The sequence below is a fragment of the Cystoisospora suis genome, assembly GCF_002600585.1.
Source record: "Cystoisospora suis strain Wien I chromosome Unknown contig_709, whole genome shotgun sequence".
Classification (NCBI taxonomy): Eukaryota; Apicomplexa; class Conoidasida; order Eucoccidiorida; family Sarcocystidae; genus Cystoisospora; species Cystoisospora suis.
In genome coordinates this window covers 75,089-92,905 of record NW_027153510.1, presented here as the reverse complement: position 1 = coordinate 92,905, position 17,817 = coordinate 75,089, and the positions used below count along the sequence as shown (strand labels likewise).

Here is a 17,817-nt window from a genome sequence, read left to right as displayed (position 1 = left end):
TTTGCTTCACTCCCCCAGGATCCCTGTGACTCTGTCAACCTCCCCAGCCGTGCCTACCCCTAGGTGCGTCGGCTCTGGATGAAACTTTTCCTCTCCCTTGGTCGAACAGTTGATGTGGATATATACCCCCGGTCCTGGCAGAAAGCGTGGGCGCCACCTGCGTCGCACCCCGAACGGGCGCTTCAGGGTAAGCGGCATCTCCTCTTCCTATCCAACTTCCTCGAGCCGCGCCTCCTGCTTCACCCCCCGTCAGCGGCTCATCCACAACGAATGAAGGTACGCCAGCGTAAGAAGAGATATTCGGTCTCTCCTCTCTACGGTCTCTTTGCTCCGGTCCCCCAAAAAGGTTTGTAAGCGCCCGGGAAGTGCGAAGATCATCTCCTTCGACGTTCAGAAAACTCCGGAACTGGTTCCAGGTCTCGGCATTTGCAGCGCCGCCTCCTGCACGAAACCTGTCCGCTTGTCCTCCTGAAGCGAGACGTGAGGGGCGAGAGAAGAAGCACTCATTAGAAGAGTCATGTTGCGCCTGAACCTGGCTGGCTGTGCCGTCCCGCATAACACCGTGAAGGCCAGACTGACCGAGGTACGGGGCTGCAGCAGCGTGGGCAGCGTAGGAACTCGCGCCACCCGAATGCTGAGCCGAAATGCCACAACCAACCTCAGACGCCCCCCCTGTGAAGGCAAGTCCCGAATCGGTGAACTTCCTAGTCGCGCGCTGTTGGTTCAGCAGCTCTTGTAAATCTTCTTGGTTTTTTCGTTGCAGCCGCTGTCTATGCAACTCCAGGGCTAGTTGCTGCTCCGGTGTGCGCAGACGGTGTCCACTGATGGCCCCTATCAAGCTCCCATGTTGCTCATGCTGCGGAACTCCAGCAGCGACGCGAATCGCACTCGCGGGACCACGGTGCACACTGGGTACTAAAAACGGCACCGGTCCAGAATGGCTTGGAGCAAGCGACCCAGAAACAGGACGCGTAGGGGCCGCTGCGAGCGGAGGAGAAGGAGACAAGCCCGACTGCGCCGGGCCCGACACGTGGGGAGAAGGTGGTGCTTGCGAGAGGTGCGACGAGCCAGAGTTGAGTGCGCGTATTCGTGCTTCCGTACCAACACCCTTGTTGTCCGGAATGGCTCTGGGCTCCGTGGACGGCACCGGGCGACATGACGCCGGCGGAACACTTTGTAGTGACGACGAGTCCTCATGATGGTGTGCCTGCGTGCCAGCAGCTGCCTCCTCGCGTGAAGGTACACGAAGTCGCCCTTCCTCTCCGCCGGCGCGAAGAGCGTGACCAATGTTCTGGCTCTCCTGCGCCGTCCCCACATCTGCGCTGCTGTTTGCTGACAAGCTGCGCTGGTTCGTAGAGCCGCAGCTCTCTGCTTCTCGCCTGCGGGCAACACCACTTATCCCTTCGGACGTAGCGCAACAGGCTCCCTCGGAAGACGAAGTAACAGGCGGCTGCTCCTGCAACGAGGTGCTATCTGATGCAGCGCGCGACTCTGGCTGTTGAGAAAACGGAGGAGAAAACGCCGCAGAGCCGCTCTTTCTTGAACGAGGAGACGTGCTGTCCCACCACGAGCCCTTTGCAGTCCCTGAGCCGGGAGAGGATCCAGCAGACGAGTCTAGGTATCTGGAGCAGCCCTCAGCAGCCGTGGTGCCCTCGCCCCTTTGGTCTTCTTGCCCCGCTCCTCGGCTACCTTCTCCTCCGCTCCTCCTCTCAAACAAGGTCCCGCGCGATTTCTCTTCTCCTCTCTCAGTTGTCCGTCTCTCCGCTACTTCTCCCCTCCCTAAACTTGCACTCTCACCTCGATCTGGGTCCACGCAGTTTCTCCTCCGGCTTCCTACCCCACGCTCGGTAATTTCCTTTGTGCTTCCTTTCTCATCGTCACTCCCAACAACGGACCCGTTTTTTCTTTTACCTTCACCGTGCCGCTCCGACAACTCTCCTATGCACTTGTCCCGCCCTTGAGCAGAGTCGTATGCAGCCCGCTCGGCGCCTTCCTCCGCACCCACAGATCCTCTCCTCTTCTCTTCCCTCTCATTTACAGCACTGCCAGAACTCCCTGCTCGGGGATTTCCTCGATGACCAAACAATGGCGGCGGGACCACGGGGTGCACACGTCGCGACGGAGATCGAACAGCGTTTCCATCCTGAGTTAACCGGGCTCCACTTGTTGCCTCGCTCTCTGGTTGACCTGTATTTTGAGCTCCGAAACCCTGTGGGCAGACGTCCTGCTCTCCGTGTCTTCGGGTGCCCTCAGCTGACAATGTCTCTGACACCGCGATGCGGCGTGTGTCTCTCTTCGTTGCGTAGCTGGGCGGTGCTACCACACCACAAGGCCGAGCGGCCCCTGACACGCCGTTCTCCGAAGCAACACTTGCGGCTGACGGCCCCTCCCCAACTGCTGTGCTCACAGACAACCCGGAGTGACCCGGTGTGTGTTCATCAGTTCGGGGATTCTCATCCTGCATTCTTCCTCCCGTACCTTCTTTTGATAGTCTGTCCCTTCTCTGGTCTATGCCGGAGGGGCGGATGTCGTTCACACTGTTGTTGCCCTGGAAGGCAGGTAGGAACTTGTTGGCCTCGGCGCCATCTTCTGTCGACCTGCACGTGCCTTCTTCGTCTTCACTCGAATCTGAAATGGATATCGGGTTGTCTGCCTCCGCTCCAGCGGCTAGGAGCATAAAGTCAAAGCCAGCCATGGACGCACCTAGGGCAGCGAAACAGAGAACGCAGACGTAAGGGCACAACTCGGGCGGAGCGCGGGAGGGGCAGTGTCTTAGAGGGAAACGAAGTGCGCTGCGAGGGTGGGCGAGCGATTTTCTGGCCACCCTTTCTCACCTGGAGGCAGACTCTGTTGGGTGACCGTGGAAGTCCCAAATAATGAAGAGCCATTGCAGGATGAAGCGTGACCGTCGGAAGGAAGCTCATGCTTGACTGAAGAGAAGCCGCCAAAACACAGGGAAGTTTACACCGTCGGGAAGGCCTCAGACGCAAGATCTACCGACAGCACAGAGGGACAAAGCTACTGGTGCATGGCAATGTGTGCTGAAGCAAGTGAGGAAGAAAGGCATGAGCGACACCTGGGCTGTCCTGACCAGACTGCTTTGTGTTTCCTCACGGAGCTAACCGGCTCTAAAGAAGAAACACGGGCTGAGTAGGGGTTCAGAAGTGGGGGCAGGAGCCGCCAAATCTGCCTGCCTTGCCGGAGCACGCCAGGCAAAACAAGAACGACGCCAGAGAACATTTTCTCAGAAAGCAGGACGGAGATGGCTTGGGAGGCAGTCTCTTCTGCTTACTGAAGACTACAGAACCCCCAACATCTAGAAGACCCGCCACAAGGCGAGGAACACACTGACAGCCTGGCAGCACGGCAAGAAGAGGTTCTCCTTGCCGCGCGCTCAGCCGAGGTCGGACTGGGCGTGCGCCGGATCAGCACTCGCCCGCTACGTCCGAAAGGCGAACAAGCAAAAGGCAGCAGTTACAGCCGTGCCCCTAGTGCCCTAGTAGTTCGTCTGCTCGTGTCTTAGCCACACTGCGCTCGGTGGAAAAAAAATGACTGGTGGCTGTTTTAGAGCATCTGTGACAGAACGTTCGTAGCGCGGAAGAGGATTGATGCGCAAACGTGAAGCCGACCTCGGCGACGCGCAGCTGTATGGACTCAGGCTACGTGCGTCGTAAACTACTGGCATTACCGTAGTAATCCGCGTCCTTCGGCCTCGACGGTGAGCTACTCTACACTTCACAGCAACTGAGTGTTCTGCGTCCAGTCGCGACATTCCTGTGTTAATTTGCGCTTCTGAAGAGTCTGGTGGACAGTCCGCAAATCCGCAAGTATGTAGGTGAGCCGTGAAGCGCCTGACGCTCCCTGTGCACCCCGGTGAACAGCAAGGCAGACCAAGGAAAGTGGAAATCCCGACCGCGCCCCTTCCGAACTCACACACACACGCAGCCGCAGGGTTCCCCGCCTTCACTCCTGCGCTCCATCTCTCAAAATTCCGGTCTTCCCCGCTTGCGTTGTGATGCGCCTCCTCTCCGCCCGCGTCAGACCCGCACATGTCGTTCTTGTCTCCAGTGTCGCGACTCATAGCAGGCTCGGCAGGTCTACCCGTAGGAGACTGTGACTGGAAAGCTGCACCAAACTCAGTGTTCTCCTCTGCGTCCTCATCTGAGGAGAGCACCACTAGAATATCCACGTCGTCCTGTTCAACTGATTTTCCTTTAGATCCAGGCCCATCAACGCCTACGGCGATGCCAAAGGCTGTGACGGAACTATTGTCTCCTTCTTTCGCCTGACCAGGACCCGACGAAGATCTACCAGTGCCACCGGGCAACGGATTTACGCCCTCGGGGGGCAGACGACAAAGCAACCCTGAGTTCTCGGTTGCTGAAGGAGTCCTTGTGGGCGACGTGGCGTGTGAGCTCCGAGGGGAGTCTCCCGGCGAGGGCACGACAAGGCGGCGAGCCCTCTTCTGCGGTGGCAGACAACCTGATCACAGAGACGAACTTCCACACAAAGACGGCTCTTAGGCGTTGAGTATATGCCACATATCCGCCCCAGGAAAAAAGAAGCACCTGTTCAGATCGACGAACACAAACTTCGGAGGCAACTTCCGAAATACTTCCACCGGACCAAACACTGGCCGCGCAGACGTCCGAGAGTTCCCATCCGTGCATCCACTAGACAGAAAGAAATACACTGTACGCACAGAACCCCACCGGCCTCCCCAGGAGCCCGTGCCTGGAGTCGGGTCTCACAGCAGAGCAACACGAACTCTGCTCGAGCTCGCTCCCCACCTTCGTCGTCGCTGTTCGCCTCCTGTGCAGCCTCCGTACTGAGGGCCCCTGATTCGCATCCTCTTGTCGGCTCTCCGGTTGGCTCCGGCGGTTGCTCCTTGTCTTGTTGAATCTGTGGCACCATACGAGAAAGCGCAGTATCATCTGCCTCCCTAGCATCTGGCTGCGGCATATCTGGCTGCGGAGGAGAGAGTGAAGACCCGCAAGAGACGGAGGCCACAGCACATGTGGCTGCCGCCTCAGCGGGGCGTTCAACGACAGCAGACTCTGTTGTTTCAGCCGGATCTCCAAGCGGCCCAGAAAACTCCGCCGCTTCAACGGGCCCTTCATGCGACACAGAAGAAATACCAGCACGAGCGCCCGTAGGAGACGAAAGTGAAGATGAGTCCTGTGCCTCCGCATCTTCGTCTGAGTCGCTTACTGCAAGACAAAAAGACAGACAGCGGCCAAACATTTGAGAGACCGACCAGCAGCAGCGCGCGTCAGGCCGCCACGGGTAGGTTACTTGTTGGCTCCCACACTGAACGGACGGAGACCCAGTGGCTACCCGTGCCGGCGCGCGACACTGGTTTTGCTACTATAAAACAACTGAAACGGGCGACCCCCCTTAGGCCCGATCAACATCTTGTTTACAGGCCCTGACGCAAGTCAGGCCTGCTTGCCTCCACGAATAGAGGCTCTCTCTCCGGTACCCCGCGGCCGACTTCACTCCCGGGAATGCTAAGTCGACAGAGTAGCCGTGAAGAGAGAAGACATGCTCGTCTAGTCAATCGAAAACTGGACGCTCCCTTACGCATCTCAACGATTTCGAATGCCTTCCTAGGCGGGCCTTCGGCCGGCTGCGACTGAACGCCACGAACACACCACAAAACGCCGCTGCTTCTCAACTGCCCTGAGACTGGTGATAGAGCTGCACCGATCTTGGGTTTTGGATGGGCAGTGCTGCTCCAAAATGTCCCTGAATGCTGTAATCACCATGCGAGTATCCCTGACACTGACCTGAGAAGTTACTGTCGAGTAATGTCCCCGCCTTTGAAGAATCATGTTCGGGATGAAAAGTCAACACCGCGGAACAAAGCAACAGCAACGTTTGAGAATCCACAGAAATGAAGCGGCTCGCGCTCTAGCGTGCTCTTGCCCAGAGCACTGCAGGTTGCCTGAGGCGTTATGGCACGCGTGTCCAGAGCATCGTCACGAGACCGGAGCCACGTTACCATTTTTGCGTTGCTCCGGGGTACGAGAAGACACTCGGGGCAGGTTCGCAAGGAGCCCCTCACGAAATATGCCGACTGAAGCAATCGCTATTCGCGTGACCTGTCTCCTCAGTAACCCGGCAAGCCAAAGCCGCTACCAGCCACATAAAAAAAAATGGATAAACAAAGATTTGTTTTTGTGTAGAAACTCTGGCTCTCGTCTTCACTAAACGGTGCTACTCATTCTTCAAGGAAGGAGACAGAACAGCCCAGTACAGACGGGTGTCTATGTCGTACTCCTCCTTCGTTGAGACGTCGATCATCGGCCGCCAAAGCTCTCAGGTCCTCCCCTGATGCCAGCTGTCTCTGCTCCTCTGCGCGCTTCGACTCCTCAGTCAACTCCTTCTCCGAGACAACGCGGTATGAGGCATCCTACGCGACACAGGCAAACCTTCATTCCCGCCTATACACGACACAAGGCCGGACTCTTTCGGCCGGATGCTCGCGAGTTGCCCCGGTGTCAGCCAAGTACCGCGCTCTTACCTCCATACACCGCTCTGACGGATAGCACTACCCACTTGGCATGAGCGTTCCGTCTCTACCACCCCTGAAGTAATGAGCCCGTAGTGCAAACTCAAAGACTCTGGGCGTCTGGATCGTAAGTGTGTCTACCTCGGCCGGTATTTACCAAGGTGCGTACTCATAACCACAGTAAGCGCAGTCTCCCGCGACCATGGTAGAACACGACTTCTGTTTTGCTCGCAACAACGAGCCCTGAAGGCAATCCAAAGTAGGGCTCTACTAAACTCATGTGACCACATTATGGTCGCAGACGCCGCTTTGCTACTATGTGCATGTAGGGTATGTGCTGTGTAGGCGGTAGGGCACGGCTAACCTGCTCCAGTTCGACGACTGTGGCATCCTCATCAGTATCCGCCAGAACCTTCTGGACAAAGGCGTCGATAACTAGCTCATCGGGCCGCACATACAAGTGGCATTCCGGACACTTCCACCGCGTGTTGAAAGCCTTAGTGTTCTTCGTGACCAACAAATATCCCGCCAAATCGTAGCACTGTAGGTGCAGACATGAACGGCCCCTACAAGGGATTTCGATCCTGCAGAAGCAAAAGCGGAACCAACACCGCGATGAGGCGGCACGGACCCACAAAAGAGAGAAGGTAGTCAGCCTTGGACTGGCAAAGAATGAGAACACCACCAGGCAAGACAACAGTTCACTGCGCAGCTATCCGTTTTCCCTGAAGACCTACCCCCGACTCTCACTCACGAGATTCACGGTTTGTGACGTAATCGACTGCCGCACAACGTGGCAGCACACGCAGCACTATTTGCTACGTCGTCGCAAACATGACCAAGGGACGTAATCGAGATTGCACATCTATCACTTTAGAAAACTCCAGCACCTCTCGCTGTTTTCGGTTAGAGTCTGCAAGCCGGCGAGCCTGAGCTGCTAATGACCTGTCCGAGCCAAGAAGATTCCCCCAGACTACCGCCAGCGCTTCACTCTGGCAAGAACGGGAGTCCTGGTCCGTGCAGACTTCGAGGCTGCCGAAAAAGAACAAGACGCTCCTCGAACGATTGCCTCCCGGTGCGCCGTTGCGGCCAGGTGACTTTCTCCCCTCGCTCTGTAGACTGAAGTGTTCCGCTACCCACGCAAACGTAGCGGGTACACTACCAGCACAACCACAGGCCCAGCGGAGAGAAGCAGGCCCACAGTCTGACCAAAGAACAGCCCCTTGTGTGTGTTGCCACGTCCACATGCCGGCCACAACAATGGGTCGCAAGAGGCGCTACAACGAACTCCGCGCAGCCCCACTAGACGCACCGAGTAAAAGTGACTGGGCAGACAAGCTTGATTCGGCGAGTGACCTCGAGACACATGACCTCCTCTTCTTCTGAATCGCTTCCTGATCCGCTGCTTTTACTTGAAGCACTCTGGCCACGGCGATTGTTGATGATGTCCAGCACTCTTTGACGAGCCTCCGGCTCCTGAAGTCGGCCTTGCTTCCAGACTTCCTCCTGCAACATGCCATCGGAGACGCCGCAGTCGCAAGCACGCGTATCAGAATATAAGCTGCCAGAAAAACCAGAAAAAATTGTCCGGCCATCGAAGCGCATCGGCAGGACTGTGCGCGTGTAATGCCAGCGCCGCTCCTGTCCCCTGTCCGGCCCCGCGCCGCCGCAACTCCCCACTTGAGTACCGCGTGAAAACATGCCGGTTCTACAGCTATATGGAACTATACACAGGCAGAGGAACCCCGCCTCCGTCACTTGTAGACACCGCGAGCGGCCAGACACACTGAAGAACACTCACCGAGAGGAAGTCAGGTGTCCTTGTGTCGCAAAGGAGGACTGCCAAGTGGAAGATTTTCGGGTCCTCGAAATTGGTCCACGTAAACTCGATCCGGTTCCGGCTATTCTTCAAGTACTGTGTGATCTGCAAGACAACGCAATTTAGACACCAAGTGCAGTTTCAGGTAAGGCTACTAGCACGGGATACCGACCCTGCAATACTCAGCTTCTATGAATCCCTCTTTTGAGCTTATAAGGGGTTTCCGAGGCGCGGTTATAGCTCATTGAACTGCCCAGTTCTTGTCAAATCCTGGAATGCCGAAGGCCCAAAGCACTCTGCGCCGAACGATGGTCCGTCGAGATCGGCATAGGGCCCCCCAGCGTCTGCAGCCGACCCTCGCGATGTAAACGACAGAGAATTCCCTGGAATGGAACCGTGCATGCGCCCGACACGCAATCGCAAGACACGGAACGCTCATCAGAGCTGCGTGTTGCGCGTTGTTTCAAAACTCACCGGGATGGGCATGTCCCTGCGCTTATGCTCCCATGACGGGGCCGCTACCGATTCCTCAGTCTAAACGCCAAACCCATACGGTGAGCACAGGAAATTACAAGAAGACGGCAAGTAAAAAGTACCGACAGGCACGAGAGGGTTCTTTTGCAAGCCATGAACTGAGATGGTTGCATGCGCCTGCAGTAACTTGCGTGCGACACTTCACGAGCCGCCCCCACACATGACGGCGCAACGTAGCAGCGCGCATACGAGAAGCGCATTCAGAGAAACCACCAGCCTCTGCAACTCTCTATCTGCCCACGTCCTCAGCCACGAATCCCATGTGCAAACGACATTAGGTGCCTTAGTGAGTTGTCTACGACAGAAGGGAATCCGTGGAAACACGGGTTCCCTTCTGTCGTAGAGTCCAGATAGGCCCCGGATGACAGAATGAAGCCACTGGCACCCCCGAAAGAGAGCAGCTGCAGGCTGCAAGAGCCAGGTATGTCTACAAAAAGAAAAGTCGCGCATCCAGAAAGCCAGAGCCCCTCTGGTCTCCCGCTGTTCCTTTGTAGCTGGGCGTGAGTAAGGCGCAAACACATGCTTCCACATGGTACCGCTACAAGTCTACACGAGAGAAAAGAAGAAGTGCCTTGTAAGAGGAACAACTTCTTTACCCGCCCGTTGACAATGATGTTGATAGACTTGGGCCAGCTCTGATAGAGAGGCTGCAGGTCGACCTGCATGCATCGGACAACAACCTCCTTTCCTTCCGCGCGCCACTTGCGTAAATTCTGGGCATTCAGCTCGAAGACATAGTGACTGACTTCCAGCCTGGCGTCCCACAGTACTTCTTTCTGAGGCGGCAAAAGCAAGAGGCCAACACAGACAAGTTTTTTGTCCAAGTAGAGACGAGACCAACATCGAGGAAGTCAGCCAACACACCAGCCCGAAACGTGTCGGAAAGCGAAAGAACACAAAATTCCTCGCGAGGCAAAAGGATATCATCCCCGGAGGCCTGCAGAACTTTGAGAAAATTGACCACGATGACAAGTTGGGCAGGCCCCGAAGGGGGGTTGGGACAGGTTCTCGCGCGCACCATGCAGACACAGATAGCCCGATAATTACAGACTTGGTTACGGATTCGGCGCAGACACAAGCTCGGAGCCTGGCCGCTGTCTCAAGTTACTCCGGCGTGGACACGCAACCGGACAGAGCCGTTCACAGCTAGCACTGCAGACCGCGCTCTACACTGCTACCTTCTCTTCGGTCACCCAGGAAAATGCCAGAACACACGAGGACTGAGCTTCAACAGCGGTGGAAGAGGCCGCAACTCCTTAGTGAAGTTTGAGGGCGCTCTCACGCACGACAGCTTCAAACAGTTCTTCCCCGTCAAAGCGTGCGCTGCTGCGCTGCGTGTGTTACAATGGTAATGAGCCGCTTACAGGCTCACTAGAGTATGAGACCCGGCAGCCTTCGATTTCTCAGTGCGCGCGCAGCCGCAGAGGTTAAGAGCATTGCCAGGACCTCACAGGCAGGCGCTGAGAAAACAGAGTCCCCGGCGAGTGCACTGTCGACGCTTGAACCCCCTCTCCACCAGACTTACCACTGGGTAAAACGGATCCAACCGCTTCATTCTGCACATCGAACAGACGAAGTTCTGCGGGTTGTATCCCGCAGGGTAACACGCCATATGCTGCACAAACACGCAAGAAGAGCCGGCTTCCCGAACATGATGAGCTGTTCTCTCTGACACGTCCTTTTGTAAATCCATGTCCGGGTGCCGTCTGCAGCGGACGCCCCAACCACGCAACACGGTACCCACGGACCGCCAAGCTCCTCAAGTCCACGCACACACGCAAGGAAAGCAAAACACGGAAGATACTCAGGCCCTACGCTACTACAGAGCGACATGCGACCGTTCGATGGCCACAGGATCGCCTTAGTCTTCGAAGAATCTACGCTGCAACGGACTCTCGAGAGACGGTACCATCTTCACTCTTTCGTCAGTCGATGTTCGCCGGGCAGAAGGCCTCTCGGGGGCCATTCCGCAAAAGCTCCACATTGAGCGGTCCTCCCGAGACGTGACACGAGTGTAGCTTACATTCAGTCCCCCGCATCGGATGCAGTTTAGGGCGGAAACATGGCCTTTTCTGGATGAAGGTTGCCCCACAGCTCCGTGGCAAAGACACTGCCCAAACATTCCTGCCGGTCCGGACCCCTTCTCGGGTGGCCCCCCCAATCCTGTCCCTGGGGCGCTAGAAGGCGTTCCTCCTGTGGCACCGGGTGCCGACGACCCAGGAAGGCTCGAAATGCCGATGCCTCCACTTCTAATGGGGCCGGCGGCCAAGGTGCCTGCCCTGCGGCTAGTGTTCTGAGCCGCTGCCGAGGCCGCTAACAACGCCTCGTGGTGCTCGGCTGGACCAAAAGTGGTGACAGGCTGACGGTATGCGTTCCCAAGATTCTGAGGAGTATATGCAAGAGACTGAGGGAGACTGTAACCGGGCGCAGATGGGTTATAGGGGTTTATAGAGGCAGCTCCTCGGGCCGGATCTGTAAGAGACAAGAAAAAAACGAAGGTAGTTAGGTCGAAAAACAGCCGGTGCCCGTGCCACAGCTGTGGAGCAAGCGGCTCGATAACGGTGGTGACCAGACAGTGCCCGTGCTGGGTATAGACATGCCCGAGCCCGACGCCACACGAGCGAAGCTGAGACACTGTCGACATGAGAGGGCAATTGAAGCCAGACAGGCGAACTGAGCCAACTAGGATACTGCGGCAGGACACGCTAGTTCATCACAAGCAGAAGACCTTCCTACCACGGAACTGCAATGAAACAGAAAGTCAGAGCAACCAGGACCGAATACATGACACAGGGACAACCAAAACTGCGAGCTTGTCAATCCTTTGCTTACGCCCGGCTGCCTTACCAGACAGCATACTACACCGTGGACGGGACACAGTAGCGACGACTTGACGCTGTGCGCAGTTCTCAACAAATGCATGAGTGGCGCTTTATGCACCCAACCCGGACGAAACCGCGCGCTTGTAATGCATTGCACACCCCGCAATCCATGCAGAATCGACTCAAACGCTCGGCGTTCCAGGCTTGTTACCCAACACTTGAGCCTGGAGATAACCAATGATTCCACCCCCGACATACAGACTGAGCCGCTACGAAGAGACGCAGGCACAGTGGAGAGAAAGACGGTGGACCTACGTGTGGTCGCTACATGCTGCAAAGCTTGAGGCGAGTGTTGTGCCTGAAGGAGGCCAGCAGGCTGGAACCGTGATCCGCCGTTCGCAGGGGCTCCACGTGCAGTGGCACGACTGACGACTTGGGGTGGGATAGGGCCGTGCTGCCTGACAACGTAGCACAGCGTAAAGAAACAAAGACAAAATCCATTTCGTGACTTGAGAACCAACACGGAAAATCCCGACACCAAATCAGCACGGACGCCCTTTACAAGTGTTTCAGAAGTAAAACAGCCTAGGCAGGTAATAGAGGTCTCTCAGACCCGTTGGTCCTACTTTGAGTACGTGCTAGCAGCAGAAAAGGCATCTTTCGTTACGAATGCTCGGAGCACCCTGAACACCCTCTTGGCTCGCCCAGACAACGACACTATTGGAGCTGACGGGAGGTACGGCATAACGGCTTCACCGGAAGAACATTCCAATGAGGAGCCTCGGTTTAGTCCAACCAGTAACCATGACGATGTACACCTCGAAGTAGGGACCTCACGACCACGACACCAGCAATGACGAACTGGGGCGTCACCTGGATTCTTGAGTATTCTTCCTTAAAGCCCAGTACCGTTAGGCAAGCGCTCAATTCCTCCTGCAATACTCCGCAACGTTTCCTTTCTAGAGTCATGGATTATTCCGCTTCTTCTCTTCGAAGAACGGCGAGCTGAAATGCTCTCTTCAGACCGGCGAATCAACCGGCCGCCAACAGAGCAACTACAAAGTGTGAAGGCGATGCAGGGCATTCCCAAAAAAAAGAAAGCTCACCGCTGATAGTCGAAGAGCGCCTGCACCAGCAGCTGCTTCCGTCTCCCCGAGTGTGCAACTCCAAGTTCCCTGCACATGCTTACCAATTCTGCACACGTGCGTGCGTGCAGCCTGTGGGACGGGAGAGCACGCAGCATCTAACAGTTGCCAGGTGGAGAGCGTAGTAATGGCCGACTCCGAAAATACGACTACAGACGAGAGAAAGCAATATTCTCACAGTAGGACAGTAGACATGGACCCGCGAACACGCACTATACCGCCAGAAGCGTCTGAGTTTCGGGTTCAGGCAGCGGACGGTGGTAGAGCCAGTTTAATGTACTGGCCTTCACCCCCGTGCAAGGATCCTCCGCACTGCAATGGCATGTCGGAATGCGGCGGCGACAGGCACTCGGAGACGAACTCGTACCGCCTACAGTTACACAGACGAAACGATCCTACCGCCGGCCGCATCTCCTGTCCTGAGCTGGCGTTACCCGGAACTGGATGCTAATCTTTGAAAAGGCACACTAAGAGCCGGCAGTCAAATTGTCCCGAGAAACACAGCTACTGGCTCGGCTGCGACCCCGCCCCCCAGAAACGATCTTGCGTAGGATCTACTTACTGTTCAATACTTAACATCTTGAAATTCGGGAGTGTCGAACTTCTTCCACTGGGAGAATGTCGCGCCAGGCGCACAGCCAACAACAGAGCAGTCCGTCTAGTTCACCCACCCGCCCTATTCCCCCGGAGAAATCAAAGCACACTCCTCGTCCTCGTCCTTCGCTGGGCCGTTCTCGGCGGGGACGAAGGGGACGAGGATTCTGGCAGTCCGCTGTTCCACGCTTGAACAGTGCTGGCACCTTGTCGGAGAAGAAAGTTCCCAGACAACAACGGGGAGACTTAATGAAACCAGGGCCTTGACTCTCGTTCTTCAGTCGAGCCCGCTTGCAACCTGCCCGGCACAGAGTCTTTACGGTCGCAGCGAGCGAGATCCAATAAAGCTGGCTGGGCGCCTAATCCGTTATCCCAGGTGAGCACTTTAGCTCCCAAGCCCCACGGAGATGAGCTTTTACTGCGAAGCCCCGTGTGGAACCGGAGAAGAAAAGAGGTAGTCAGTGGCGGGACCTGTCAAATGCGTAGCGAACTGAGAATGGTGATGGCAAGTCAGCGATTCTCCGAGATCTAGGGCTCTGGCTGAGGGAGAAGTGCCCCTGAAGTGACAAGGGTCTACTGTCTCGACTGTACAAAGCTGAAAGCAACGTCAGCGCCGTATGGACTCGGCAAAGGTCGAACTCCAGCCCTTGATTGCCTTCTCCTACCTTTCGGACACCCTTCTGATGAAGCCAGAGTTGGGCTGCAAGAGGCACCACGGAGAGTAAATGCGCAGCCGGGAAAGACTGCGGACACTAGAGATAGAGAAGAAAGGAGAGAAAGATGAGATACCGGATGCCGCACTCTGATTGTACGCAGGACGGCCAAGAGAGACTTCGAGTAAAAAGGTTGACAGGAAAGCAGATAGCCTAGTCAAACGAATGCAGATTCGGTACACGCAGACGTCTGGAACACGAGAAGACTGAGTGACTGGAAAAAAGGAGACTGTAACTAGGCTTAGAATGACGCGGCGTGCAGCATTGCAAAGGGGAAAGGAACCGGAGCAAAGCTCCGTGAAGACCAAGAAATGCTCAATTGAGCCTTGAGAACCGAGAGTTCCGTCCGACGGTAGCCAGACAGGAGGGAAAGCCAGCTGAAGCAGGTTTTCCCCTGGCACTGCTAGAAGCTGGAAGACTGTACGAAGCTTGTTGTATCCAGGCGTCCTAGTCTTGAAACACCGCAAGCACATCGACGCAGAGCTAGAGGGCCGGTCGCCGCCAGAGGAAGACTCCACCGAAGGATATGACAGATGCAGTTTCGCCCCAGGCAGTGCTGAGCTTGCTGGTGGCCCAGAACTGACACAGTACGACAATGTTGTCTCCTGGGAAGAGCAAGAGGAATTTTTGCAGTCCAGTCCGGACAAAATCAAGGCGACTCGCTTTCCTAGGCAAAGGCAGAGTCGCAAACATCTTGGTCATTCCATCTGCAGCCTGAAAAGGGGAACGGTTCTTGAGTCGACCGCAGCCCGAGAACCCCGGCTGATAGAAAAAACTGTTGCCTCAACACCTGGACGCCTCCGCCAACGTCCCGCTGTGGGTAACGTCGACCCGGAAGCGTTAGCAACCCTGGGGAGCGCGCTTACTCCGTAACTACGGAGCGTTCTGACTGTTGTCGCGAATAAACACAAAGGATTCCAACCCGCCCTCCCGGTTTGAAGAGCATTCTTTTAAGTCTGCCAGGCCGTAGCGCCCTGAGTCGGTATGTCGGCAAATTTGACATGCATAGTGTAGGGCAAACCGGCATCCCACCGGGGCCGTACCCGTGCACCAGCCGCACGGCTGACGCCGCTTTGCCAAGCACAGTGTCGCTAATTCTTCATGTGCGGCGGTGAAGAACGGTTCCGCTCTAAGTCTGACGTCAATATAGAACCGAGACGCGAGCTGCCAAAAGACCGGGGCGACAACCGAATCAGGGAAGAGCTCGATTAAGGAAAGCCGGCTCAGCCAACAAACAAGCTACGGAGAGGTAGACCGGAGGGTGGAGAAGAGCAGCCACTCCAGTCCACAGAATACGTCACCTTGGCTGTGTGAGAAGGAGTACCACAAGCTGGTTCGCGTCTACAACTGCTGAGGTCGCCATTGCCTTTTCTCACAGGCCAGCCGGCATTCGCATAAACTGCGTCTGACGTTGTGTTCCATAAAGTCCAGACAACTGCAGGCGCACTGCGGAACCACGACACTGGATGCGCCACCTGCTGTCCTCGCTGATGAGACAGTAGCTGCGCACTTCTCTCCCACGTTCATTGCGCTCAAAATTCTGCAAGGAAGAACGTGCGCCCCCCTAAGAACTTGCCCAGCACGGCACCGCCAGACAAAGAAGAATTGACAAGAGCTGGACACGGGCTGTGCAGCTGGAGGGCTCTCGGATGCCGGCACAGTTCTCCTCTGAACACGTACACCTTGGGAAAAAGTCTAACGTCGAAGACAAGTCAGCCCAGCAATCTTACCGAATACTAGCCTAAGTACCGCAGCACACCACGTTCCCAAGTCACAAGGCGGTGGGCCCTCGTGCTGCAAAAGTGGAGCGAAGAGCCGACCGTTTGACGTCTGTCGCAGATGGGAAGTAAAGGTAACTAAACGGAGGACAGCGAGCCCGTGAGCTCCCGTGTTCGGAGAGGTGGGGAGAAAAGGCGCTTGGTTTTGGCGGTGACCGGTCCACGAGAAGAACAGTCCCAGCATATTCCATGACAGTGCCCAGGAGCCTGCGCGCTGGCTTCAGTATAGAAGCCAAGGACAACGCAAATGAGTGTAAGCAATCGTGTGGTTCAGATGCGGTAACAGCGGAACGTCTCCCAACTGATAACGCGAGGTGTTGACAAGCCGTCTCGATGCGCATGCATGACTACGGGCGGAGAAGTCAAGCGCGAGAAAGCTGAAGCGGAAACCGCGGATGTGCGACTTCACTCCGCGTAGCCACCCTTGTATTACATGAACATCCTTCATATAGTCACCGCTGAAGTGGCTCCAAGGCGACAGCTGGCGCTCAGTCTGCTCAAAACAGACGGCTGCTGCGTTCGCTTGCCCCTCCCAGGATCCCTTTGCTGCAGATTTCTGCCTTCACACGGATCTCCCGTCCTTGGCGCATGTACCAAGTGATATGTGATGCAGCACGACGAACTGGAAATGCACCAATAAGATGATGGATCCGGAAATATTTGCTCGACTGCGTTGCGCTGCTGCAGGCTTCCCTCAGTCGGGTTGCCTTGCTCCAAGCTGCTAAGTACCGATCGTGGTCCTGCGCGCGGCGATATCTCACCGTGAAATTCATGGTCTGCGGTCCTCATCTTTTACACGGGACGACCGACGCAATCCGAGGCGTGTTTGAAAACTCTCCCAGGTCAAGACGTCCTCACGGTGTGACTTCCGCAGTTAGATGTGACGCGTTGGGAGGATGCCCGCCGGATCGTCAACATTTTGAGCCAGAAGCTCTGGCGACAGCGTGACTACACGTGGGGACAAACAACGAGATGCAGGTATACGAAAGTGAGCCGACCAGGATGGCTACTGCATTCCGGAGACTCGCCTCAGACTTCTGCGGTGGGTCGGCCTGGTGTCGGGGTGCACGACTGTCGTACTTAGTAGCTGACCGTCAGTCGGTTTCAGTTCATGGCGCGTTTCCCACCCCTTTCTCCCCTTCTGTTTGCGTATACATCCTGCCGCCCGTCGGTTCGACGGACAACACCACATCTTCTTTTAAGACTGAAGCACATTCGCACCTCTTCACCTCGAGGGATCTTCTCAGCAGTGTTGTGCTGCCCGAGTCAGGAGAGCAGTCCCGGCAGCTTGTTTCTTTTTTAGGAACTGGCACGAGGGCAGCATTTGATGAAGAACCTTCACCTTCTCCCGTCCCAGCTTTCGCCAAGCACAACATGTACTCGCGGATGGGCCCGTCTCTTCTTTCGCTTCCCCACACTTCGCTTCCTTCTGTCATTGCCGCAGTTCTTCCATATTCGACTGAACGAGTCTTCGGTGCTTCCATCCACAGTTTGTCTTCAGAATGTACTCCTTTTCTGCGAGGCCTGCGGAGGCGTGGAAGAGCGGAGCAGGCCGACAGGTGCGCACCCGCTACCGCAGTTCGCCTGAAGTACCTCCCGGAGGCATTGTCGTGTTCAGATAGGAAGAGGAAAATTTTGAATGGCACGGAGTACATACGTCGCAAAAGCGCACACAGGGGACGCATAAAGAGAGGCAGCCAGGCACCAGCATACAAGCGTTGAACGTTGTCTCGCGGTTCCGACGTCCTAGGACATCGTCGTGCCTTTGTGGCCTTCGGACTCAGTGCTTACTGGACGCCTTCTGACGCGGGCCTGAAGGATTTGCGTCCGTTCGTTGTTGCCCTTCACGGAAGTTCACCGTAACGTGCTAACTGATATTCCCCGACTATGGGTCCGAC

The 17,817-nt window shown here is 56.2% G+C and overlaps 1 protein-coding gene across 1 annotated transcript; it reads right to left on the bottom strand.

The window, feature by feature from the left end:
* Positions 1–34: 34 nt before the first annotated feature.
* CSUI_001792 (miz sp-ring zinc finger domain-containing protein) lies at positions 35–16,198 on the bottom strand (the record flags this gene model as incomplete). The annotated part of the gene is made up of 16 exons (XM_068061996.1): positions 13,397–16,198; positions 12,796–12,906; positions 12,005–12,147; positions 10,891–11,339; positions 10,393–10,482; positions 9,464–9,643; positions 8,808–8,867; positions 8,316–8,438; positions 7,827–8,020; positions 6,879–7,098; positions 6,281–6,415; positions 5,584–5,635; positions 4,713–5,210; positions 3,940–4,482; positions 2,835–2,930; positions 35–2,703 (listed from the first exon to the last, which is right to left on the bottom strand). Exons 1-16 carry the CDS (start codon positions 13,411–13,413, stop codon positions 35–37), a joined length of 5,580 nt encoding a protein of 1,859 aa, XP_067926036.1. The 5' UTR covers positions 13,414–16,198.
* Positions 16,199–17,817: the final 1,619 nt, after the last annotated feature.